The sequence below is a fragment of the Dissoconium aciculare genome, assembly GCF_010015565.1.
Source record: "Dissoconium aciculare CBS 342.82 unplaced genomic scaffold K489scaffold_1, whole genome shotgun sequence".
In the NCBI taxonomy this organism is placed as follows: domain Eukaryota; kingdom Fungi; phylum Ascomycota; class Dothideomycetes; order Mycosphaerellales; family Dissoconiaceae; genus Dissoconium; species Dissoconium aciculare.
Genome location: NW_022984951.1, coordinates 2795398 through 2821154, shown reverse-complemented (window position 1 = coordinate 2821154; position 25757 = coordinate 2795398). Strand labels below are relative to the sequence as shown.

General features: G+C 51.7%; 9 protein-coding genes across 9 annotated transcripts; 5 read left to right on the top strand and 4 right to left on the bottom strand.

The window, feature by feature from the left end:
- Positions 1-82: 82 nt before the first annotated feature.
- On the top strand, positions 83-1420 carry K489DRAFT_376076 (uncharacterized protein). The gene has a single exon (XM_033603830.1). It carries the CDS (start codon positions 160-162, stop codon positions 1357-1359), a length of 1200 nt encoding a protein of 399 aa, XP_033464948.1. The 5' UTR covers positions 83-159; the 3' UTR covers positions 1360-1420.
- Positions 1421-2692: 1272 nt separating this feature from the next.
- K489DRAFT_31539 (uncharacterized protein) lies at positions 2693-4209 on the top strand. Its single transcript, XM_033601088.1, has one exon. It carries the CDS (start codon positions 2860-2862, stop codon positions 4132-4134), a length of 1275 nt encoding a protein of 424 aa, XP_033464947.1. The 5' UTR covers positions 2693-2859; the 3' UTR covers positions 4135-4209.
- Positions 4210-4796: 587 nt separating this feature from the next.
- K489DRAFT_406536 (ankyrin) lies at positions 4797-5807 on the bottom strand (the record flags this gene model as incomplete). The annotated part of the gene is made up of 2 exons (XM_033607268.1): positions 4797-5119; positions 5180-5807. 2 exons carry the CDS (start codon positions 5805-5807, stop codon positions 4797-4799), a joined length of 951 nt encoding a protein of 316 aa, XP_033464946.1.
- Positions 5808-5951: 144 nt separating this feature from the next.
- Positions 5952-7509, bottom strand: K489DRAFT_31604 (uncharacterized protein). The gene is made up of 2 exons (XM_033601128.1): positions 6848-7509; positions 5952-6786 (listed from the first exon to the last, which is right to left on the bottom strand). Exons 1-2 carry the CDS (start codon positions 7222-7224, stop codon positions 6096-6098), a joined length of 1068 nt encoding a protein of 355 aa, XP_033464945.1. The 5' UTR covers positions 7225-7509; the 3' UTR covers positions 5952-6095.
- Positions 7510-8358: 849 nt separating this feature from the next.
- On the top strand, positions 8359-9037 carry K489DRAFT_415710 (dolichol phosphate-mannose biosynthesis regulatory; the record flags this gene model as incomplete). The annotated part of the gene is made up of 3 exons (XM_033608175.1): positions 8359-8376; positions 8436-8516; positions 8667-9037. 3 exons carry the CDS (start codon positions 8359-8361, stop codon positions 8844-8846), a joined length of 279 nt encoding a protein of 92 aa, XP_033464944.1. The 3' UTR covers positions 8847-9037.
- Positions 9038-9190: 153 nt separating this feature from the next.
- Positions 9191-13080, bottom strand: K489DRAFT_376068 (WD40 repeat-like protein). The gene is made up of 2 exons (XM_033603829.1): positions 9652-13080; positions 9191-9515 (listed from the first exon to the last, which is right to left on the bottom strand). The coding sequence occupies exons 1-2, from the start codon at positions 12832-12834 to the stop codon at positions 9462-9464; spliced, it is 3237 nt and encodes a 1078-aa protein (XP_033464943.1). The 5' UTR covers positions 12835-13080; the 3' UTR covers positions 9191-9461.
- Positions 13081-13500: 420 nt separating this feature from the next.
- Positions 13501-15102, bottom strand: K489DRAFT_310434 (glycoside hydrolase family 18 protein; the record flags this gene model as incomplete). The annotated part of the gene is made up of 1 exon (XM_033600704.1): positions 13501-15102. The coding sequence occupies one exon, from the start codon at positions 15100-15102 to the stop codon at positions 13501-13503; it is 1602 nt and encodes a 533-aa protein (XP_033464942.1).
- A 6393-nt stretch (positions 15103-21495) lies between these two features.
- K489DRAFT_376063 (uncharacterized protein) lies at positions 21496-21785 on the top strand. Its single transcript, XM_033603828.1, has one exon. It carries the CDS (start codon positions 21575-21577, stop codon positions 21743-21745), a length of 171 nt encoding a protein of 56 aa, XP_033464941.1. The 5' UTR covers positions 21496-21574; the 3' UTR covers positions 21746-21785.
- Positions 21786-22847: 1062 nt separating this feature from the next.
- K489DRAFT_406534 (uncharacterized protein) lies at positions 22848-25310 on the top strand (the record flags this gene model as incomplete). Its single annotated transcript, XM_033607267.1, has 1 exon — positions 22848-25310. One exon carries the CDS (start codon positions 22848-22850, stop codon positions 25308-25310), a length of 2463 nt encoding a protein of 820 aa, XP_033464940.1.
- Between the last annotated feature and the right edge of the window lie 447 nt (positions 25311-25757).

The following is a 25757-nucleotide window of genomic DNA, read 5'->3' as shown; positions in this document are numbered from 1 at the left end:
ATTGCGCTAAGCCCCATCAGGACTCATCCGCACGACTCCCGGATCGCTCGTGTGCTCCAGCCAAAAGTTCATTGTCAATCATCAGTGGTGAATTCATCAAATAGGCGCAATATGCAATAGTGTCGATAATACCACGTCGCCATCACCATCTCGAATGCGATGTCTCTCGTCAACCTCGCGCACGTCTGTTCACATCTTCAAAATGCCTCACTGGCACGACTCGGTCTAACGCCAATTCCTTACACAAAACTACACCTCTCGGTTGCCCTTTTACTACATAGACAAGGATTTCTATCGCAGGTTAAACTTGGTGGTTTATCACCTCCAGCATCATGTTTCGGCAACGGTCCAAGCGATAATAATCGCATCAGCTCCCACCTTCTCACACCAGCACAACGAAATCCATTCACCCCGGAAGCAGCACTAGAATTCAAGATTCGAAACAAGGCTACGAAAGAAGCATTGCAGCAGCATGGGTTCCCATCAGACGCCGTGGATTTCGCCGAGGAGCAGATTATGATGTCGTACGACGATCTCGTCAACGACGGCTGGGCCGCAAGAGCTGTCAGATTTGTCTTGAAAGTGCGAAAAGATATCCGAAATCGTCAGGCGAATGCTCTAACCACCGTCTTTGGAGAAGACAGCGGTGCCAGACAATTTGCGGAGGTTCCCGAAGGCTATGATCCTGAGAAAGACCGGGATCTTGAGGAAGACGAGGATTTTGAGGGAGAAGAGAATGCTGCACAGAGAAAGGAGAATCACGACTTCGCAAATCGTGTTAAGTACGAGTTTCTAGCCACCTTGACGGATGCCCAACGCGCGTTATATGATGAGACATCCTACCTCAAAGAAGGCGCTATCTGGAAAGGGAGGAACGATGCGCAAGTCTCCCAGCATAAATTTGAGTATGCTACTCTCCAAGCATTCGCCGGTCCATCTAAGCGGAGATCAGCCAACTATATCGAGCGCGAGGGTGTGACGCTGAACGTCATGGGCCTCGAAGTCACCAAGCAGCCTATCACGTTTGCAAAGCCCGAATACGCAGATCCAGACGGACTAGACGATGAAGGCGTCGTCACACAGGCAAACCGCGCAAGCCGCAGACTATGGCTCGGTCTAAAATACCACGACTCGATGCCTGTCTTGAGCAAACTCAAATTGATCTCCAAGCCCACAAAACGCATTTGGCTGTCACATTCGGATCTGAGCCGTGTCATCCGGGGACAAGAAGCGGGAGAGGTGAAGGGGCTACGGCAGATCGGCGAAATCATGGTTGTTTCCACCGACAGGGGCATCATGGAGGCACGAGATTGTGTGGAGAGGAGGATAGGAGGTCAACCGCTTATGCGCGTATGGTAGAACCCAAATCTCCTCGAGGCCGGCGAAACTCTACTTCTTTGATTTTCTTCACTGTACAATGAGTCGTTCTTGAGCAAAAAAGGTGTTTTCTGAACAGCATGAGGATTTCTCTACTGATTTGTGGCGAGACTTGTCTAGATAGAATGAGTTTACTCCGTTGAGCAGGTATGTAACATCATCCAACTTGAACATGGCGGGAGCGCGTGTAAGATCCATCATGCAAAAGAAATGTATACGGTTTTCTGAATTCTGGCCCAGTCATGCTAAAGTATATGGGCAGCTTTCTCCGTTCGAGGCTCTCGTTCCAACATCGTGCAGCGTCTGATGCATTCATCAGCTCCGTTCAGGGACACCATTTCAATAAAGATGAAACACGGATGAATTAAACCTCGCAATATTTCATCTATTCTTCCCAACTGCCTCTACTACACTTTCTCTCCGGGCTCGACAGTTCGTAACCTCAAGTTGGTGAGACGTCGTACTGCAACCCTAACGATGGCTTGGCCCATGGATCGATAACTGCTGCCGCTTGCGATTCAACGACACATCGTAAATGTTAAAAATCACAATGCGCAATGTAACGCTCACACTCGTCCGCTGATACTCAATCATCCAACATCATGATCCAAACCGGTGCTCGAGAATGCGTGTCGCTTTCGAACGTCCGTCCACAAAAGCGAATATGCTCTCAGGTCCACGAATTGCACACTAGAGACTTTGATTCTCGATATTGAACAGGGAGACGGGGCCATGCTGCATGCAGGAGGTCTGAGGATTGGCCAGTATGCTTCTCCATGCCCAGGTGCGTTTAAGATTACCAGGGCGCCTGTGCTATGAGCGTTCGAGAGTTTCAGAGCGATACTAAATAGACTAACAAATCGCTTTCGCATAATCTCCAGCTTGCGTTATCATCCCCGCTCGACTGTGAATCAACATCGTCAAGCGCTGTACCAAGGCTCTCCTGTATGTTCTGCCTGTTCCGTTCGTGCTGTGGTCAATGTTCTGCACCTCAAGCTTCAAAACCGTGGACAGCAACGTGCTCTCCATTTTCTCCACCACACCAAAAGGCATCCAGGACATCGGTAACCAACCCTGCCTTGAATCTCGCCTTCTTACACGTTGACCTAGGAGAGCAAAAGGTGACGTGAGGTCAATCTTCACGTTCATCCTAATTGTGTCGGATTACGAGGAGGGTCGCTACACCGTGAGGCTCTGCACATTGGTGATTGGTACATACAGTTTCGTAGAGATCTGGACATGCTTCTCAGGTAACAGTCCTATCAACCGCGCCGCAAAGGAGGCTTTTCGTGGCGCTTTAGCATGCATGCCAATGCTGACTTCTGCCTGATGTCACGATACAGTATTCCTTGGCACTACTTGAATACAAAGGCGATGTTGCTCTCTAATGAAACACTGCGCGTCCGTTCAAGGCCAAGCTGAAAATCTCCAGTGTCCTGTTCCATCGGCATTGTACTTCATCTTCCACCATCTGAAATAACAATGATAGCCACGCTAGAGGATCTACCGGGGGAGCTCATTGAGATGATAGTATGTTGCCTAGGAGATCGAGCTTCTGTTTGTGCTCTACGGGCTACAAGTCGCGCTCTCTCATCCAAGTCGTCTGGCGGCAGATTTGTTACATTCTTCCGCAAAAGGCATCTGGTGTTGGATGAAGATGCTCTGCGAAGTGTTCTGCGAGTCCTGCTGAGCTACGGTCGTCGAGTTGAAGAGTTGACAATTGCGTGTCCCGAAGCATATGCAGCCGATGATGTTGGGACCCATCTTATCGAGAAGCGCCAGAAAATCACCGACCTACTCACACAGTGCTTCAAAGCTCTGGGTCACGCTTCGGGCGGTCAACGCTTGAAGGTCTTGATTGTCGATATTGTACGGCCTCGCGCTAGCACTCGCCAAGTCTCAAAAAATAGTCCCAAATCCTATGAGGTTGGTCATTTGTATTGGATCAGAGCAGTCCTAGAAGCCATCCAATCAAGTCAGCTTTCTGCTCGTGCTTTCAGGTTCATGGGATGCAGCATTCCGATAAATGTCTTCCAGCACGAATTTAGACTTTGCGATGAAGATGCTATTATGCAAACTGTGCAAGATCTGAAATTAACGGTTTCGCACAGCCATTATATGGAGCAAGAAGATGCAGAGATCAATGCCTCCTTGAACAAGGCATGCGTGGCAAGAATCTCTAAATTCTTGAAAGGAGCACCCAATTTGGAAAGCATTGATCTGCATTGGTACAACAATCACGACCGTCACTTGAGGCAAATATGGCCGGAATATCACGAATCGGAGCGACTCGAGTTCGGAGACTGCCTCAACTCCTTTGCTCCGCCATTACTCCGGAAATGCAGCCTTCGTGGACTACACATTTCCGCAACCAGGCTTTGCACGTTTCTTAGCTCAACATCAGCTCGAGAAATAACACTCCAGAAGGTGTTTATCCACGAAAGATCATGGGAAGAAGTTTTCAACATCTTAACCCGCTCTGAAGATCCCTTCCAGGAACTTGTTCTTATTGACCTCTTCGATGCCAGAACCCCAAGCTTCGGAATGATACTTTTCCGTGTCCCTGGGAAACCCAAGTTCCGGATGCTGTATCCACCTGCAGGTCCCAGTGAGCTACATCGACGCGGTGACGAGGTTCCCCAGCCATTGGGGTGGACACACGGCAGTCGTCCAGTGAGCTGTGCTGGACCCGAGCGCTTCCTCATCGAAGGCTGGCGTGCGCTCCAAATGGCACAATTCGGACCGACCAGGCGGTGAAAAGGAAAGTCCTGTCTCAATCGTGATGAATCTTCCCCAAACTCTGCCGGCCAATCCCTGAATGTGCAAACCACACACATTTTGCATATGGGCTTCCGAATGCCTCTATTCTTCATTTCAGACCGCCTTCGCACAGAAGCACAGCATTGATTTAAGAAAGATCTGACGGTCTAATGTCCAAGAAATTAACGCAACAGAAGCGACACTCGCAGATCAGTCCCATAGAGAACGAGGAAAACGATTGACATCTACGATAATCACGTTTTCGAAAGCCTGAGTGCTTTCCCTGCCATCTTCGAACGACAACTGGCGAACGAGGACTACACACTGTTTTCTTTTGAAGACTTCTCGGTCGAGAACAACGGTCGCGTAGTTTCGCTCGCATTGATGAGATGAAGAAGGCCTCGAATTCAGAAATTTCAATATTCAGAAATTCAAAACTATAACGAGCCGTAACAATCAAATTTGCTGAGGATAAGTTAGGTTAAGTCTTAAGAAAAGGGATAACCACATAATAAAGGAAGTCGCCAACTCTGCTCTCACTCCATCACGATTGTCATTTAGAGATCTACTGATGGCGTCAGCTTTTCACTTTGGAGGTCTGAAGAAAGGCTGGGCTTGTCAATACTCACGATATAGTACTGGGAACTGTATGTGAATCTTCAGAGCCATCGCCCCATTTCAAGAGATGGAGCAGAAACATGCATAATTTTGTCCTTCTCAGTAAGGAGTTCGACGACGTATTTCCAGTACAGTAAACGTGCGCGGTGTACTGTTGCGGGGGAGCCCTGAAGGCCAGGGAAATCGTGCACAGTTTTACCCTTCAGAAACTCGAGGACGTTCTTCGTGTACTGTGAACGCACGATGTCTAATGCTGTTAAGCCTTCAAGGTTGCAGACATCGTCCGCGGCACCGTTCTTCAGAAGCTCGCGGACAAAGGCGATGTCTTTCGCCAACACTGCGAGATGAATAGCCGTACAGCCATCTTTGTTGGTCAGATCAATATCAGCACCGCCTTAGAGAAGGGCTTTTAGCACGCCCGTACTTCTGCCCTCTGAGTTGGGCATCTGGTGAAGAAGGGCGTCGTCTACGCTCGTGTATTTGCCCTCGTCCCTGGTCCGTGCGGCTCCAAGCAGGTCCACGATGTATTTGTGGTGCTTATCCTCTATGGCGCTCATGAGAGGAGTATTACCTTCTTCGTCAGGGATGTTGACACCTGCACCGTTGCGCAGTAATGTTTCCACGAGAGACTTGTTTCCGTACCAGGCGGCGTGGTATAGAGCCGTACGGCCGAAATCATCCGCAGCCTTGAGATCGGCACCACATGTTGTAAGTCGACGCACAATCGCCTCATGACCCCTGCTTGCAGCTAGAATGATGGGCGCGAGGCTACATGCGTTTGTATCCACATCTGCTCGCCACTCGGTCAAAAGAGTAACCATGAACTCCTGGGCTGCAATGTCCTCAGCGGCCAGATAGAGCGCAGTCTTTCCGTCTGCCCTGCGTATATTGCCGTCAGCACCGCTCTCGAGTAAATGCTGCGCGACATCAACTCGTCGTAACCACACTGCGAGCGTCAGTGCTGTAAAGCAATTGACGTTCACAGCATCGATATCAACACCTGTATTCAAAATCGTCTGGGTACTCTCCGTCTCTCCTGATTTGACTGCCATGCATCGCCCGGTACACGTGGGGCTCCTTCGTTGTTCGTTGCGTCTGTGGTTCTACGATTCAACATTACTCTCATCTCGCAAGCTATGCAAGTGCCTTGAAAGATTGTTCAGTTCCCATCTGGAGGAGGCGGTCGCGTATGAATTCACGATTGGTGCTATTGAGGCTCGTATGGTATCGATGTGCATATACAGGATTCGCAACGTAGTACGAGAATTATGATAGAAAGCCTCGCTGGTATAACTCATACCCATCGAGCCGAATGATCCAGACTTACACCAGCCAGAGCTTTAGTATAGCTCTACTCGTCCTGGAACGTCGGAAACTTTGATCGAATCCTTCTGGGTGGGAATCTCGGCAGGATCACGCTCGCCGGGTGCTTCGGCTGGAGCCCGTTCCGCTGGTAACTCATACCGAGGGGAGTCTGTCGGTGCCTCGGCTCGCCGTATTGATTTGCCATATCCAACGGTAGGTAACTCCCGTGGTTCTCTGGGGTCCCCGGGATCCGTCGCAGAAGCGGGTTTCTCATCTGTTGACGGTGTTGTGATTTCCGATTTCTTGGCTCTTGTCCTGCGCAGCGTGCAGAATATGGTCAGACCAACCACCAACGCGAGTCCAATGAGTGCTCCGATAACAATTCCGGCAATGGCGCCAGCAGCGAGGCCCGCAGGCCCAGGCGTTGCGGCCGGCACACTGGTGAGAGTAGATATCCCGGTCGAAACAGAGCCCGTTTGTGACAAGGCGTTACTAGTCTGACTGGGCGAAGCCGTCGGACTACTCGACACCACGCTGCTCGTACTAGTTGTGAAAAGTGAAAGGTCGGATGCTGAATATTCAACTTGAATCACTTGCGCCCACATGGTCAAGGGCGGATTTACAAGAGTCGTGCCAAGTGTTGAACCTTCAACAACTCGAACGTTCGTCGGAGTGTCGTCATACCATCTGCTGAGGCACCCCATCAATCCACCACCTACACTCAAACTGAATCCACTGAAACGAGTCGGTCAGTAAGCTCTTGCAACTCTCATAGTTAGAGACTAACGATAAACAACATGTGGCCTGCGTGTAGCTACTGAATCTTGCCAATGCAGTCGAGTATCCAGCGGGGCATTGACCTGGTCTATAATATGCTTCATAGGAAGATCTGCCGTAACGAAACCAGGAGCTCGGGAAACAGCTTGGATCGATGCTCGTCGCCAGTGCATTTTGGACAAGTAAGCCAGGAGAAAATCCATTATATGAGCTCGGTTCAAATGTCCATGAATTCGTACAGCTTGCGGGCGGAGTGAAAATTGTCGTGAGTGGGCCGAGTTGTGCAGGGCCACCCGCCCTCGCGATCAGTGGGGCTTGGGTTATTTGTGCGCTTCTGCTCGTGATTTCGGTTCCGGCGCTGTTATCAGCCCGAATGATGCTACTCATAATGCTATTCAGCAAAGGTAGTCGACCGCAAAGTCGACCTAGCTTGTGATGAAGTTGATCAACTTGAAGCGTGGTGGAGATTCATGATTTATAAGGTCCCGGGGGTGAACAGCTACTGTTGCCACTGCGTCTGCTTTGTTGAGCGAAGGTGCATCGAGGCATCCAGCCTGCAGCAGTCCGATTGGTTGACCTACAAGCAAAACAAAGCATCGTGCGCCACGGTCACACAGAACCTACCGTCTGTGTGTATTCTAACCACCCAAGTGAATGCAGTATAGCGAGAAAGATACATTTCTGCATGCCAAGGACAAGTAGACCAAGCGAGATCTCAGCCAGTCTGGCTCGAAAGGGGTAGTGTGATGACTATTCGCTTCCTGAGATCGAACGAGCCGGGTCGCCAATCATCGGACTTGTATTTCCGATGTAGCTCTCACTAGTACCATGTCGCTGGAAACATTCAAGCGGTCTTTGCTGTCACGAATCCGCAGCACACGAACAATTGAGATAACCTCGGAAAGTTTGATGCGCTTTCAGCCAAGCTCAGACAGGATGATCACTGTCACGGCGATGATCATGTGCTGTAGCATCGCGCGTACGATTCAAGTCGCATTCTGATAATATATCGGACCATCCGACCAATGGCGAGGGAAGAGGCGCGCGACTTGTTCATGTGAATGGATGCAGCTCTTGCTGGTTCGGGATTCACCGGTCGAGCACATCCCTGGTGTGGACATGATACATTGACGAGCAGAGGCGAGATTCGCCACATCAGCTGAGTGTGAGGAGAGCTGCAGCTACAAAGTGACATGAAAGCCACAATATTGTGCGTGAAGATCGTGTACGTGACGTTCTTTGCCTAGAGTCCTGGAGGCATCGATAATTAGGGTCTGGCTCTGCGGCTGGCCCCGCTGCACGTGTAGCCATATCCGTGGAAGACAGAACAGGACCCTGAACGACAGCTGGCAGCCAGACGCGTGCGCGGGCAAGGAGAGTCGCGACAGCGTCAGTGAATAATTGTCCAGGATACGATCGCATATGTGAAATTGGCGGCATCACGAGTTGATTCCACAACAATCGCCTACAACGACTTTTCTTACGCTCTTTCAATCTCCTTTAATATCTTTACCAGCAAGTATGGGCGCAAACACACTCGTACGTACAGCGCCGGTTGCATCGTCGGAAGAGACTGAACCTGACTTCTCTTCTTCCAGCTTGATCGCCTCGTCGGACTCGCCATGTTGGGAGTCGCGACCGCCGTCTTTCTTTACTACTCTCTCTGGACACTGGTTATGGTAAGTCACTCCTCGACATCACACAAAGGGGGCCAGTTCCATAGCATACCCACTTCGATCACACACATCATCTCTACCACCCAACTCGCCCTCAAAACCCACCCCTCACCGATCACCAACAATCAAAAGACTGACAATCCTGGTCTCCAGCCATTCGTCGACGACTCACATCCCGTCCAATCGCTCTTTCCTCCACGCGTCTGGGCGATCCGAATTCCCGTGATTCTGCTCCTGCTGGGCGGCGCCGTGGTGGGAAGTTTCCTCAGCTTGGTGATGATCCGCAGTAACCGCAAGAAGGCGTTGAAAGCGAAGGCGGCCAAGTCGAAATAAATTGGAAGGGAGAAGAGAAGTCGAAATGGGAATGCGATGTATCATTAGGGAGGTACGAGGAGAGCTGTCGGGATTTTTCTGGAGTTCGAGATTGGCAACAGGGGGGCTTGCGCGGAATGTACAGAATTACAATGGAGAGAACTTCCAGTGCACCAGCGGTCGTCACATTTTTGGCTACATGAAGTAAAGACGATGGTCTGTGTAGTACCAAAGCGAGCCCGGAGCCTCTCAGGGATCCAATATCATCACTTTAGGGATTCCTTTGCACCCTCCAGGTAGCCTATTGCCAACGCAATCCACAACTCTGCCACAGCCAATTTTTTTTACGAAAAGTGGATGTCACTGCTGCGCACAGCTCTGATTCAAAACCACTCTCAACTGATCGTTATCATCCGATGGCGGCAAGCCGGCCACAGCCCGATGCAATTGAATTCTCTCAGCAAGTTGAGCCAACATAGCGCGCTGAAATTCCCGAGAAAAGGCGGAAAGAGAGAGCCAATTCGTCAGCGAGTGAGTCGATTAGAGGGGGACAATAGGAGCAGCCATGCATGTGTAAGTGAGGAATGGTGCTTGTCGGTGGCGGCGGAGGAAAAGCGTGGTAGTAGTCGGCCTTTCTCATGCGTTCGCCCAGTGTGCGAAGAGCATTTGGAGGAGTTGTTGACGGCTGATCTTTTATGCCTCGCGCAAGAGACGAGGGAAACGTTTGGTAAGAGAAGGGTTTTTCTTTTGGAAACATTTCACGACAAGAAGGAAAAGAAAAGGGTACGGCAAGGGTGCTGTTGCAAAATTGAGGGAAAAGACTTACCGTGATCACAGCTTCCTGGTTACCCTCCTCTCGTTGTCGCTGATTCTGCCGAACAATCCGCTCGCAATCGTGCATCCTCTTTCGACTCGTCAGGCCATTCGGTGCGACATAGTCATCGTCCTCGTCGGCATGTACCGCCTGCTGTTGTGCGACTTGTGCCGATGCCAATCCGTCCTCGTCCTCGGCTTCAGCGGCTAGATTTTCGGTTTCGGTTGCGGATTGACGATGACCAATATGTCGCCGCAATCCTCTTCTCCGCGGCCACGAGAGGGAACTAAAAGAAGCTGCATCGTGGGCGGAAACACCCTGTCCGAGACGCGCGACCTGACGAGCACGGGCATCCGGCGAGAAGATTTTGATGGTGTGATCGATGCCGCTGACGGCCATCATCGTTTCATAAGGGTGGCCCTGGACGACATTGACTACTTCGCCGTCGCCTTCGAGGATGTTGACAAGCTCGGAAGTGCGCCGATCCCAGATGAAGAGATTACCGTCGTCAGAGCCGGAGACCACATATTCGTCATCCGGACCAAAATAGTTGACGTCCTTGACTGTCTGGACGTTGCAGTGACCCTTATAGGTCCGAGTGGGACCATAGCTGACGATGTCTCTTTCCACGCTAGCTTTTTGCTTTCGACGTGCAGCGGCCGACTGGTAGACAAGTCGTGGGACACCAAGATTTGGAACACCATCCTCTTCGTCAGGCTCGGAGCTTTCATAAGGCTCGCTATCAGCGTCCTCGTCTTCCTCTTCGTCCTCCTCGTCTTCTCCGTTGACTTCGTCTTCGTCTTCATCAAGCACTTCGTCTTCCTCGAGAATTTCCATCAGGTCATCGTTAGTCAGTCCTAGTTCGTCATCATTATCATTATCGTCATCGTCATCCCCTTCATCACCATCGTCGTCTTCGCCGTCAGCAACGACTGGTGATTCCTCAAAAGAAGAGATGTTGCCATCATTTGACTGGAAAGCCACTTGCTCATCCACAGCACCATCTGTCTCTCGCATTTCCTCATCCGCACCATCCTGACCATTCGTCACATAACCTCCAAAACCACGATTAACGAATTGTTCAGTAACAACCCGACCCACATCCAGCAACAACCCCCTCGCGACCTTCGTCGCCCAGAACGCATGCGCCTCGGCACGATCCTGTGTTTCGGCGAAAGTCTCACCTTCCGCCTGAACGACCGCAGAACTAAGATCAGCAAAAGGCGTCCTAGTTGCACGAGCGAACGCAATGACCGCAGCCTTCCGATTCGAAAAAACATAGCGTCGTTGGTCAATTTCGAAGCGATTGGTTTCGACGTCAATGATAGGCTCATCTCCAGCGAGAACAAGGAGATAGGGGATGAGGTAGTCTTCGATGGCTTCTGTGGTCGCGTCGTCTTCGGGAATGGGGAGACGTGTGCCGGCCTTTGAGCCGGGTCGGACGTCTACAGGTCGGACGAAGCCGTCGATCAGCCGGCCGATACCAGAGTCGAGCCAGAGCAGAATGGCTTTGATGAAGTCGTAGACGAAGCGCTCTTCGGGAGGGAGTTCGAGATGGCTGTTGCTCGTTTCGACACTGGAGAAATGGGCAATCATGGGGCTTGTACTGGAGGGGGTTTGTATTCTGCCGCCTAGCACTCGCGCGAGTGTGCCGGCGGTTTGTACGAAGCGTCTGGTGCTCTCTCTGTTTCGACGGAGGGTTTTCTGGAGATAGACTTGTTCAGGGCTCGGACGCATTGGGTAAGACCAATTCCGAATCGCCTCGTCCATGTCAGACATGATACTCGCGCATCGACCGAGAGCACGTGTGAAGTCGGCCGTCGGGTCCGGAGAAGTCGCTGATGATGATTGACTGAGCAGAGCTGATTTGATCTCGCCAGTCGCTTTGGCGAAACGTTGAGCACCACGCTCTTTTTCCGTCAACACACGTTCATTCGCGAAAGGAATGTCCTCGCTCTGGCCATTTCCATAGTGAATGCGGAGTGCAGTGTCGTGCATTGGAGTTTGCCTATCGCCCTGTGCACGAGCAGTGGCTGCTCGACCTGTAGATCCCTGACTGCTATCTGCCTTTCGCTTCCGTTTGCGGTCGCGACTTTCCTTGACACGACTGCCTTTGGTTGGAGAAGTGCTCCCTTGAGCATCAGATGGAGACTCTCGAATCAGATCAAAGGAGTAAATGTGGTCACCTGACCAACTGACCACCATCTCATCCGGTCGAGCATCGCTGATCTTGCATGCTGTGATATGGCCATTGTCGCGCGCTCCTGCCTTTTTCTGGTTCGGTGAAGCGAATTTCCTCACACATCTTGTGGCTTGGCCTAGTAATTCTTGCTGTTCTGAAGACAGGTTCTCTGGCGATGACAGCGGCACTCCAGCTTCTGCCAAACGATCGCGGCCAGTCATACGTCTGTCATGGAGGAAGGCATGCCGATGTGCGCCTCCGAGAGCGATGTAATGTGGCTGACTCCCCGAGCACGAGATGGTGTTCAGATCGAGGTTGTAGCGTTTGTACGAGATGAGTGGCGGCGGGATGTTGCCGCTCGATGCGTCGCGAGGTGACGGATACGCTGAGCTCGGCAGGCGTAAATCCCATTGACGAACCTCGCCGTCCTCCGAGCATGTCAGAAATAAATGGGGCGATGACTCGGTCACGATCCGCTTCACTCGATCTCCATGACTCCGATATACCCGACAATTGGTATCTCCATCGCTCATATATCTTACTCCATCGAAGATTGTGTTCCGGCCACGCCTCCTCCCTTCCGTTGCGAGATGTGATGCCCGAGATGCTGCTCTTGCCTGTCCCGAGTACTCCAGGTCAAAGATGCGCACCTCTCCATCTCCAGCTGCTGTGATGACTGTTCGATCCTGACTGTGGGGCATGAATTTGACCGAGAAGATGTTCTGAGTATGACCGGTAGCCACGGTCGCGGTGAGTTGAAACTGGCTGTTGACGGTCGTGGGTTGGTAGGCGTATATGTTCAGATGCTGGTCGTCTGAGCCTGATGCCAGCAGACTACCCGACTTAGACCAGCTCAGCGCGTTGACACATCCAGAATGACCATCAAGTTCATTAACAATGTCCAGGTCGTCGATCAGGCGGCGATCGCTGTACAGCTTGCGGTAGCTGTTGGAAGCGATGTTGGAGCCATATGTCTCACGACGATATAGCCTATCAATCAGAGTATTCTTCATGACTGTGAAAGATCTGGTGAAGCTCAAGACTCGTCGGTGTGTGTGACGAAATGTTCAGATATCCGTGGCGAGTCGGACTTGTGATGGGCATCAATCAGGTTTCAACGTCATCGTTGGCTCAGGTCTGTGATTCCGACACATGTGACGCTTCGCACAGAACAGTTTCGGTGTACGAAGCTCCAGCTTGAATTGTCCCGGATTTCACTCGTGGCCGATTTATCGTGAGATTGTCACGTTAAAACCGTGGTGCTTCGAGGTCAAATGCAGTTGCCCGGTGGAGCTTGAGCCGCGATGACGAGCACGCGGTTTTTGCGGGGTGAGCTTCGGCCTATCGACGACGTGTGCCGATGGTGAAGCCGCGCTCAATGCCAAATTCAAGCAACCCGGCCGCACCGATCATGTAGTATGACACAGATCATTCCGACAAAATGGAGATTTGGATAATTGTTCTGTGGTCATTAGGTTCGAGCATCGACAGAAGACAGATGGGTGCACAGACGAAAGCATCCTTACGTCCTTGGAACAATGCCACCCAGAGATGGTAGAGTAGAATGCACGCAAGCCAGACCCAATTCTAGGCCAACTGCGGTTGTATCACGCTTGCACCTTAAGAATAACCCAGTCGCTACGATGTAACCATAAAAGTCAACCCAATACAACAATGCTCTACTCCATAGAGGTCGCCCATTCCACCGTTCCTCGAGCACCCCAACTCGAATAAAGCTTCTTCCTGCTCTCAAGGACCTTCCGATCCATATAACCATACCACTGCGCCACAGGTGCGGAATCCTTCTCGGTTGCAGCATTGTACACCAGGAAATTGGAATCACTAGCAACATCATAAGACGTGAAAGTCCCTGGTTGCTTCGCCGAGATGATAGAGTTGATCTCGTTCATTGACAAGACGCCGGCTTCTCCAAGACAGCCTTTGAATGGCCCATCTGGCTTGTAGGTACATACTGGGTTATTGGGGTCTGTGCATGCGGCATCGTTGAGCACGAAACCTTTGGCGTAGCTTGCGACGCCCAAGACGAGCTTCGACGCGGGTACTCCGGCGTGATAAGTGAGTAGACTCATGGTGGAAGTGGTCTGTGTGACATTGACGTGGCTGCGAAGGCAGTGGTCATGGGGGCAGCCGTCGTCAGGGGTGTAGACACCGTAATTGTAATCGTTGTGTGAGAAGTAGTCGTAGCTCATCACGATCATGTAGTCCACCGTGTCAGCCAGTTCCTTGAGAGGATAATGTGAAAGCTTCTGATATGCAGCGGGGATGTCAATGGAAAGTGATTTGGATGAAGGCAACTTCGAACGCAGTTGTCGAAGAAAAGAAAGAAACCAGCCAGCCTGTTCAGCATTATCGGGGAATTCGAAGTCGATATCGACCCCATCAAGTTCTTTGTTTGCATTGAGAAAGTCAAGAATCTTGTTCGCAAACGACTCCTGATTCTCTGGTCGGGTAGCTGCATGCAAGGCGTCTCTGGCTGCCCAGCCTCCGATCGACATAATCTTCTTGACCTTCGGTAGAGCAAGAAAGTCCTTGTATTGCTCTTGGTCTGTGACGATTATTGAATTGTCCTGTCCGACATTTGCGAATGCCCACGCCATGTGCGAGTATTTGGACGTGTCGATATCCTTTGCCTTCATGTTTGCACAGCCCCGGGCATACGCCCATCCCTCAAAGAACCCTAACGTGATCGTGTCCTTTGGCGGCCTTTGTTTCTTTACAATAGTGCCGCAATTGCTGATACATCCAGTGCCTGTCCCGGGCTTCATTTTGCAGAATGTGGATGTGTAACCGCATTGGCCTTCGGTATCACAACAGGCGTTGAGAGGACAAGGGTTCATGTCGGCCAGCTTGCCTTTGTAGAGGTATGGCGTGAGGAATGAAACGCCAGGTTTCGTGGGACCACATTGTGCGTTCGAGTTGGTCTTTGGTATTGGTGGAGCGCCTTTTCCCACACAGATTCTGGTGTCTTTGGCCAAAGTCTTACATCCAGTCCATCCCCAGGTGTCCTTATTGTAAGATGTCAAAGCGGCCAAGGAAATCCGGTTGCTTTTTGAAATGGACTGACAAGAGTCGCCGGAAGCGATAACGTAGTTCTTGCATCTATCGACAAGAGTGTAGTTCCTTGTGGATGGGTTACTGATCTGATCACCCTTCGAGTCGGAATCTGGTTCTGTTTGCTGATCATGCGTGGCGCGATCAGGCTCAATGCTCCGGCCCAGGACAGGAGCCACGATCAGAAAAAGCGCGAAAAGCCATATCATACACTTCATAGAAGGTGCTCGAAGCAGATCAGGAATCGTGAACATGCTGTAATTTGAATCGCAATACGTCTAGGTGGGCTCGTAGTTATCCGATTCGAGTGAGGACCAGGGGAGTAAGAGCTCAAACACTGAGGGCGTGGGCCTGGGCCCGATCTTTGTATATCGATTATCTTCGAGCTTCGTACAGGCAGGAACGAGCACATTGTGGGTTTGAAGACCTCCAAAGTGCAAGCTCTCAAACAGCACACTGCCGAGCAGCGCATAGTCAAGGTGGCACATCTCGAGACAGCTTCCCGAGTTGGCACGTCCGGAGCAACTTATCTGTACAGGGTGAGAAACTCCATCCATGTCACTTGCAGGAGACGTTCGAATTGCCGCTGTCCCAATAATCCTCAAAGGTCTCGGAGGCTGAATGTCGTGCGGCTGTGCCACACCTCGTGCCTCGATCAAGAAGCAGCTTGCATGCAGTCTCACGATTGTATGACATCGCCGCGAAGACTAGCGATTCTTGTCCTTGGTCATTCGGTCATGGCGAGGGAACTGTTGATCCGGCAGAGCCAAGCATCACCCCAATGAAACAGTCCAAAAGACTAGGCATCACCTGTAAAACTGTTCGCTAAACGCGAGACGGGGACGCGAAACAGAACGGGAACGATTGCATCTCCTGACTCTGAGGCTAGAGCGGCTCTTCAGTCGATCTCACCTACCATTCCACCTCGTTCAGCGACAACACTGACTTTCTGCTTCATTATTGACGAATGGTATGTGGCGAAGCAGCTGAATATCCGCATCTCACGTCCCGCAGATGCGCACTTTGAAGGCTTTCCAAGGGTTTCACCAAGATTTGGAGATACTCTGCACCGTGCCGTGCCGTGACTCGACGTGTTTGGTGTGAGAGATGCCGCGAATTGCGTATCGTGCGCGCAAGCTGTGACAAAAGGCGGCGGCGCACCAATCTAAACCGTTTCATTTAGCATCGCATAGTCGGACGTGAAGTTCGTCTGTAGCTCGAAGAGAATAAATGAATTTACAACAGCGAAAGCAGACTCGTGGCTTTTAGATAGCTGCCTATGTGTGATGAAATACTTGTAGGTCAGGAAGTTCTTCGGCAAAGAGTTGAAGTGCAGTGCGCTTTCGTGGAGTGAAGTCCTCAGGCTGCACCATCGAGTTCGCACTTTGTGCGACCTACTTGATCACATTCATGACAACCTTATACCATATCGAGTGTGACAGCATTTGCACATCAAGACTTGGAACATCAAGATACTATGATGGCAGAAGAGCCTGATACTTGAATCGGAAACATGCAGCTCGTCCATGTCGACGCTCGACACTCCCATCGTCGAATGCATTGCGATGACGAGAAACGACTTTCATCTTAATCGTACCTACAAGCTAACGGACGAAAGGAATGGCAAATATCTACAGTCGTACGATGTCTTCGTCACCGTGTGCGGCTGGCGAGCATTCTCTGCCGATTCGGCGACAAGTTCTATCGGAGCATCGAAAGCCCGGCTCACCCATGTCCACCAGCTGGATACTCGTGATTCGCCATGCTCGTGAATCTTATCCACAGACCGCGATATGTCGATGTCACATCGTGGATGATGCCATTGACGACCATTCGTAATCATACTCAAAGCACAGAGTTGATGACTGCCTTCGCCATTGCACTTACCTTTACATGTGTATGAGCACGTCATGAGTTTCTATTCGATGCAATGCATGATTTATGTCGAGATCGACAACGGAGAAGGGGGAGAGGTAATTTGATCGCGACTGCTTCGTTCAGTGACTTTCGCTGGCAGGACCATACACTTGGGTGTCAACAGTCCTCGTATCTCGCTTCTTGTCTTTGCTGGCAGAACGAGGTGAAGCACACATCTGCATGGCATCCGATGGTCCAGGCGAAGTGGGCGACTAGACCGTCGTGATAGCCATGGAGGCCAAGGTTGTCGGCTTGTCATCTCCAAGCGAGGCAACACAAATCAGTCCTGTAGTTCGTCAACAGCATATGTACTTCCCCACGGTCAGGTCAGATTTAAGCCTACCACGAGGCGTTCATTGGTGGCTGTTTCGTCCGTGGGGAAAACGAGGAGAACAAGACTAGACCCCTCAAAATAACATCATCCCACCGACGAGATGCATGCGATCATCTGCTCCCGATGACATGCAAAGTGGAGGGAAACAAACAACTGACGACGTGGGTACGGCTATTCGGTGCCAGAAGCTTCTTCAAATCCGGTCAAAGACGTGGGAAGGTTAAAGCGCGAAGGATTGTGCTCGGACGTGAATATGAATCCTTCACTGTTGTTGCGCTGAGGTGGTGGTTAAAAGGATACAGTGCGAGCATGCACAAGGGATCACGATCCATAGATCTCTCCGCGCGTGGGGAAAAGGGAAACAAGGACCCGCCTCGTCTGACGAAAAACAAGATCTTTTCTCATGTTCAATGCGTCTTGGCGGGTGTCGATAGTCTTCAATAGTCCCTTGGATGAAGGAAGAAGGCGATAAGGATCTTGGTGGCTTCATTGTGCAACGTCGGGCTACAGGCCCGGTTTCGCGGGGAGGTGTGGTGACATGATGCAAGCAGCTGCATGAGGGTGCATCTCACTCTCACGACCACGCGCAACCATGCAATGCGTGCCCGGGATCATGCTTCCGCTACCAGTGGTCTTCCAATCTCCATGGCGCATGAATTTGTATCGGGCATGGCAGTGATTGAACCGGGGATGAAGGACGCATTTCTTATCAACATGAACCTTGGGCGTCACCGCAGAAGATCTCAACCCCGAAAGTTCTTGGCTGAAGCACCGGGGATGAAAGATATAGCGATCCATGAACGTTATGAACGAGGAACACGTGGAGGATGGCCCCGAAATCATACGTAAACAGGCGTTACTCGTAAAAACCCACCGAGAAGGCATGACAGGCTCTGCGTTGTGATCATCCATGATGAAACACCGTAGCAGCAAATTGCCGTGCTGATCCCAGGTTTCGAGATGGCCACTGTGGTGCCACGTCGTGCGTGTCGAAGTCAAGCGCTTCCTTTGGCTCTGTAGATCAGCAGTCACGCCTTTGACCCATCACCGCTGATCATATGTCCAGGCAAATGTAACGTAACATTGTTGATCTGGAGAGGCGCCCTTGGCGTCCTCATTTCATTCTGGTCAAATTACCTTACCGCCGGTTGAAATATGGATTTGAAGGAGTCATGTAGGTCCTGAATAGGTCGCTTGATGAACACGAACAGGGGCGTTTGTATTTAGGAATTTTTCTATGAAACAGTGTACAACAGAAACATGTGTTGGCTTGGCCACGCGCTCACACTCAGGCTCTATCTCACAGGAGAGGTGCATCAAGCATCGCTCGGCACGTGATATGCACGCTAATGAGCTAGGCTCAACACAACGAACTATGTCTTGCATCATCAAAAATGTAGACCGCAAGAACACGAGCTCTAACAAACGACCAAAAAGGTCCGTGGGCCACCTGCAGCTCTCTCCACGCAAAAGATCTGACGGAAAAGCGAGATTGAATGCAGAGTTGGAAAATACCGCAAGCTAATAGACGCGAGGCGTTTTTCACGCACCGCTCATGCAGCAAGCAGCTAACAGGGCCAGAGCGGCAAGCAGCTGGTCAGGGCTTTGTTCTCTGCCTTGGTAAAAATGGGCGGATGGTCGGACAACGAGAGGAGGAATCGATGCGATTTCGGCGTTGGGTCCACCAACTACCTCCACTCATCAATGCGACGGGTCTTCGAGCTTGGGGATTGGAAAGGCTCGTAGGTCGTGCACTGCTGCATCCTTTCATTTCCTCCACGACCCGATGCCTGTGCCCGCGAAATGTCCGGCCCTAAAGGATATCTTGTTTTCCTGCTGCGAGTCAGTGACCGCTCCTTTTCCCATCGGTCTCGGATTTTGCGCGCTCTGCTCGTTATGGGCAAGCCACCTGACGTCCGTCACGCTACATATCCATAGCCTTCGTCCGTACAGTCTTTGTAGTAAGCGAGTGTACCTGGTCAAGCTGACCTAGACAGCGCACCTCCGCTGCACGTAATAAGTCTCGCGTCAACTCGTGATGCTCTTACATTTGGAAAAGGTACAGTACATACTGGTTGCCATGTCACGTGGACAAGAAGCCCGTCACAAGTATTTGATATCAGATGTTTCAGCATCCTCAACAGCAGCCATCCTATCCTTGCGCAGATGATATGTGCCAAGGTGGGTCGGGCAGATCACCCGAAAGCGTCTCACAGGTGATTGAATTATCGAAGCAGTGTAATCTACTTGGCGTGCTTGGCGATGCTTGGCCTCATCTCGCGAAGTTGGAGGGTCATGAAATCAAATATTTTTCCAACCGTCTACGGATAGAATTCTACGCGGATAGCCCCCAAACTCAGAACTGCATGATGAACGATAAAACACTTCGCGATAGGTAATCACATTGGATAATCTTTCCGATCGTTTACCCGCTATGCTGGATCTAAGATGGCGCGACGGACCCTCGACGCCACCGACGAGCATGAGCGCCTGGGCCACGCAGCAATAAATGGCTCACCTGCAGATGCGAATTGGCCGCTTGCGGTAATCAGCTTGAATGACAGCCAGCAGCGCGAAATCCGTGGTCGGATAGAGTCAAAGAGCGGCCTGCGTTGCTCACGGCACGGATGCGTCCGTGAAGAACATCTACAGTATATGCGCCTTCTGGCTCCATCAGCAGCAGCGGTGTTGAAGCCCGAAGTCCGAGTCCGAAATGTCGACTGGCTGGCTGTGAGCTGATGATCATCTGAGCACTGCCACGCACCGCCGATCCTCGTCAATTGTACAGATTGTCCATGTAATATTCGGCAAAAGTACTGCGACCGCTGGAATCTCTGCCATGTGATGTATCGAACGGACAGCGACGTCATTCTCACTGTCCTGTGTGAATTTCTGAGACATGTGATTGATCCTTTCTGCAACGATGCATACGTAGGTACGCGTTCATGTGTACATCCTATGACATTTGTTATTCCTCTTTGTGCTACATTTGAACGGTTAAATCGGAAGATGTTCGCGATGTGCTCTGCAGTATGATGATGACGGTGGCCGCACCGCATACGACTATTTTGAGAAGAGGAGAGGGAAGGTTCACCTCGAATGGGCCACTGTCATCACTCAAGGGAGGTGGAGGGCCGATGCGTCCGCTTTGGTCATGTGCAAGTCCATGTGGGATATTGAGAAATGAGCAATTCTGCCAGCAGCGAGAGCGCTAGACATACGAGCAGAGTGTCGAGTTCTCTCACATATTTGCGGTTATGGAGTTCGGTATATCGTCACTCGAACACATTGGTGCGCATGCGTGCGGCATGTCTGGATCAGGCACCGTCCACTCGTGCGTTCGCTCCAGAGATTGTTATGCATTTATCCCTACTCGACGTGTCCACTTTGATTTTATCTTCGGAAGTAGCCTTACGATGCTTACATCCATAGGTAATGCCGCACGATGACAGGTGTAGAATTTACGCTGTGATCAGCAAGATCATCATGACAGCCAAGCGAACCACCGTTGAGCACCGAGATGCCGGCTCTTCCCCGCCGAGGGTTATATTTTGTATGATAATGGCCTTCGATCGAGGTCGCTCACTAGCTCACACTGGTTCGTTAGAAAATGTCATATCCAAGGAAGCGATTTCGGCGAGAAAAGACAGCCCAAAAGATTTGGAAAGGTTGAGGTCTCACGAAGTACAATAGTAGAGAGCAAAAACAAGCGCCTCGTCTGGCCCGGCCGGGTCCATCTCACCAGTGCGAAATTACGACACGACTAAGGACGCTTGGAAAAATTCCAAACCACTTGGGCACTTGGGCAGCCCTCGAAAGCCAGGCCCGTTCAGGCAGTGGCATCCTCGCCCGCCAATCTGCATTTGATGTGCGCGAGGGCTTTGCATTATTCATGCTTTTGTGCTTTCTGACCTGCGCACTACATGCAGTAGAAGACGAACCACCGATCGTTCTGCAGAGCCACGAAGCGCGGGCAGTATCGCCTGATCTTTGCGTTTCTCCGGCAGCGGCATGCAGCAAACGGCGAGCAGCTGGGTTGTTGGATCAATTTGGTATGTGTGCATACCATGGGACTGAAGTCCCGTGTGCATCGTCACTCCGCTCAGCATGGAGATGTAGAAACGGGCCGCCAGGAGACCATTCCCTCATAGATTCTCCCCGTCCGCGAGTACTTCGTAGCGAAGTCGGGAATAAAGTGCAGTGCTTTGTAGCGCTACATCTCCTGGTACGTTACGGTAGCACTGGAGATGGACTGTATCTAGTCACAGGCGGTGTTCACCCGAAATTTCCAGCAATGAAATGGGCGAGTAGCCAGTGGGATGGGTAATTATTTACCACTATCTTCCAAGCTGGAGGTTGTTATTACGGGACTGCACTATTGTTCTCTCGGCCGTCTCATCACACAGCACACGCGATCACCACCGTCCTCTATGAGCGTCTCGTCTCACATATCAACAGTGCGGCTGCCCAAACCCCACCGGAAACTGCCACCGCATCAACTTCGACATCATCAATTTTCCAGTTACGGCACTGCGCGGCGGCACCTGCACGGCAACGATCTATTCCAAGAGCGATCCGTATCCTTGGTCCGCGCCTCGTGAGGAGACCCAACCCACGCACACTTCTTGATCATCCTTCCCATTCCCAATTTGTCTCGCGAATCGATTGCGTTGTGGTTATACAAAGCAGGTAAGACGCGAAAGTACCTGGCACAATTATGCTCCTCACTGCATATCATCCTTCTTCTCTTTGGCCAAGAGATTGTCTCCAAAACACGTTCATCCATTACCCACGCTGCTGCAAGTTCGGGAATCAAAAGTCTTGCCAAGCTCAGCCGTTTGCGATCGTCACGGTACATCCGGAGACTGCCCACCAGAGCTGGGAGTTTAGTCGTCTTACGCTTGAGTGCGATCAGCACTCATTTGCTGAGTGAGTGTCGCTTCTGGCGCAGCAAACTGGTGGTCGCAGAAGGATTCGGTGTGTGGTGTTCTGTCGACGTGGAGAGCAGCGACTGTGTGTGTATCCCCCGGCGGGTGCGTAGATGCGCTTGGGCGTGCCCACTTGCCCTCGCACCACTACCACGCCTTCTAGCAGCCAGACGCGGGAGGAGATTTCGGGGCTCTCTCTCTCGCGCGCCTCCATCTGCAAACCCGACCAGGCAAACTTTCTCTGTCACCAGCACTCACCAGTCCTCTTTCTACTCACACATTCCCCTCCATATTTTTGCTCTCAGCCCTCCCCAAATACAATTGCCCACGATCCTCTCTCGCCATCTGCACGACTACTTTCGAACATATTTCTACCTGATTACAATCCTGTAATCGCGATTTGAAGCCTACTGACATTGTCCTTCTCGAAGCGACTGTCGCATTTCTCAGCAAAGACCCCGACAGGGTTTCGCCACCTGAAACCTCGACGGTTGCCGCGACTATCAATTGCTGGGCATCTCACCTTCGCGACACCACTTTCGCAACACTGGTCGTCATGTTCGTCACCTTATAGCCCAGGTGGCCCGTTGGGTCGCACTCATAACTCGCCGCTCTAAGTGGTAGAGGAGATACTGTCACCATCAGCACATTCGACAATCAGTACCGTTCGCAAGGGTCTAACCATCGACCATTTCGACATCAATTAAATTCAAACAAACATATAACCACCTCATCCGCCATCCGATACCTGGACCCTTTTCGAAATTAATCAGCCATGTCTTCGAAGGCATCTGCCATGGGAGCCAACGAGACATTGCACAACAAGGCTGTTGAGTCAATATTAAATCAACGTTCAGATTCCACTGCACATCTCGCGCCACTTCAAACCTCATTCGGTAAAGCCAACCAAAGGGTCTTTGAGCGAAGAGAATCTCTTTTGACTCGACAGATTCAGTCCGAGAATGAGTTGACCGACGAAGAACTAATCGAGGACCGCCCTCGCGCACTCAGTACACAGTCGACCTATAGCATGGCGTCGACTGCTGAGCTGACTAGTGATGATGGGCAAAGCGTACCTAGCCCGACTTTGAGTCCGCCATTGCCACCTGCAATGATCTCCTCGGACCTTACGTCTATCACCAAGCTCCCTCTTCCGGAACCGAAGATCGTCGCAAACGACGACCGTGCTGTCCACAAACCACTGGAGCCTATCTCCGAAAAGTCTCTCGAGGCTAACTTGGGCCGGAAGCGTTGCATCAGCTTCGCCTGTGGCGGCGGTAAAGGACCTCAGCCACCGACTTCACATCCCCGAGTGCCACCGCCACAACCACAGGCCGCTGAAACATCAACCAGTCCGCCAAAACGGAAATGCTCATTAAAGTTTGTCTGCCCGACCCGGAGCTCCTCGACCATGAAAGCGACTGATCGGCCGACGACTCCCGTCCGTCGGGTGACCAGCCCTCCGGCCCGACGCGTGATGAGCCCTCCTCCACCAGCAAGGAGAAACAACTCAAGCATACGATCGCCGACCAAGGTCCACCGTGATTCCGACAGCACTCTTCGACATGCCTCACCAAAGGCATCCCGCCAAAGCCCGTCCATTGTGACCACTGCTGCAACACCCACACCACCCCGCACAAACAGGAAATTCTCCGACGATGTAGGCGAGTCAGGAGAAGCAACTCGATTCCACGTCTTCGGATCGAGCGAAGACGAACAGGAAGACTGGTGCCAGGAGTCGACTGCATACCGCAGTCGCCTTACCATGAGCGAGGTGCTCAAGAAGGAAAACCTTCTCCGAAAGGCATGCGAGGAAGTCGAGGAAGAAGCTGTGGAGGAGGATGAAGACGAAGAAGCACAATTGGACGATGACGAAGCAGCGGACGAAGACGACGTGGAGGACGATGAAGATGATCTGGGACTTGGGGACGAGGATGATTCGGATGATGGCTTCGACACGGACGACGAAGGTGGCTTTGCGGAAGACTCCGATTCTGATGGAGAGGACAGTGACGCTGACTGGTGGACGCCTGGAGGACTTTCAACTGCCGCCACTTCTGTTGAACACATGGAACGTCTGTTCTCGCAAATACCTGCTGCCGATCTCATCGATGCCTCATCCGTGGGTTCTGGTGCTTCCAGTGACGTCGCACCCGACCAACCCAGACAATCTCGCCGCAAACGAGACCTCAATTCTGTTGCGATTCCGCGCGACCCTGACGCTTCCGACCTTCCCGACTCAACTGACTTCGTGTGCGGCACACTTGACGAAGACCGACCTGTCGAGCAGGCTTTCCTTGAGAGCATGAAGCAGCGCGAAGCGGCCAAGCGCATCACTCGACCTCAAGACATTGATCCGAGCTTCCCAACTTCTGATCCCGAGATGGACGAGGAAGACGATGAAGACCTTATCGAGTCCAAGGAGAGCCCGGACGAATTCATGCATGGACGACTGGAGGAGCTAGAATCCGATGTCGCTCAGCCTCGACGAGCATCACCTCGTCCGAGGGCCAAGAATGCTCAACGATCCCGCTCACCTGCACTTACCAAACTGACCGCCAGAGCTCGGTCACCAGCGCCTCTCGCCCGAGCGCTCCCCACCCGAAAGAACACACGGTCGCCACCACCTCCTATCAGCCGTGCACGATCACCTGCGCCTACCAAGATCCGCATCACCAGTCGCTCTCCACCGCCTCCAACCCGCCGCTCCATTGCTCGATCGCCGCCACCTCCCAAGAAGGCCATGGGCCATTCGCCAAAGCGAGCCCGGTCGCCTGCTCCAGTATCGATGCTATCATCGGCGGTCGGCACTGCGGTTGGCTCGCCTACCAGCCGTACCTCGTCCATCAGCTTCGCCATGCCCGGTGCTTTTGGGAGTCTTGTGCCGACGCTCTCCCAAGTCGCTTCCTCACTTCCACGAGGAGGCGAATTTGTCCTGAGTCGCCTCAACTCTTTCAACATCAGCGAAGACGATGAGCCAGAAACTCCCTCTGCCGAGACAGAATCCGCCGCCAATAAAGACTTGCCAAAGCGTGGCGCTATTGACATCGTCAAGGGCCTTGAAAAGAAGCGCCAACGCCGGCGCGAGAAGATGCTCCAGAAAGCCGCCGCCAAAGCCGCCACTAAGGGTGAAAAGGCCTACAAGGTCAAGCCCGGCAAGGGCGCCGAACGAATGCGTGAAGTTGGTCTCGAACTACAACGCTACCGCGGAAAAGGAGAGCACATCATCTCTATGTGAGAGCCTGCTATCCTTTTCTCGCGAAAATCAAAACGTAGAACCACTCGCCTATTGACGATAACAATACACGAACGATCACGAATTTCTTTTCAAAGGCCCAACAGACCAGACCGGCTGGGCCGGGATACATAATTCGACTGACCAGATTCCACCCATTACTTTTCTCCTACGCCACAAGCTAGAGCGCAAGCGCCGCCCATTTCCCGCCTCCCTCCCCAAGCTCTTTAAGCTGAAGCTTCGAGGCTATCCTCAATTCCGACTTTCATCCTGCTCTTGGGCACACTCACAGGATACCATCATTCTCTATGCGAGAATGATTCCTGTCTGGTCGCTTGCGCTCACTTGACGGCACACCACATTTTTTCATTCTGATCAATTGTCATCAGAAGAGATAGAATTCCTTACTTTTCTTCCAGCGCATTCTCCCTCCGGATTCCCGAGCGAGAA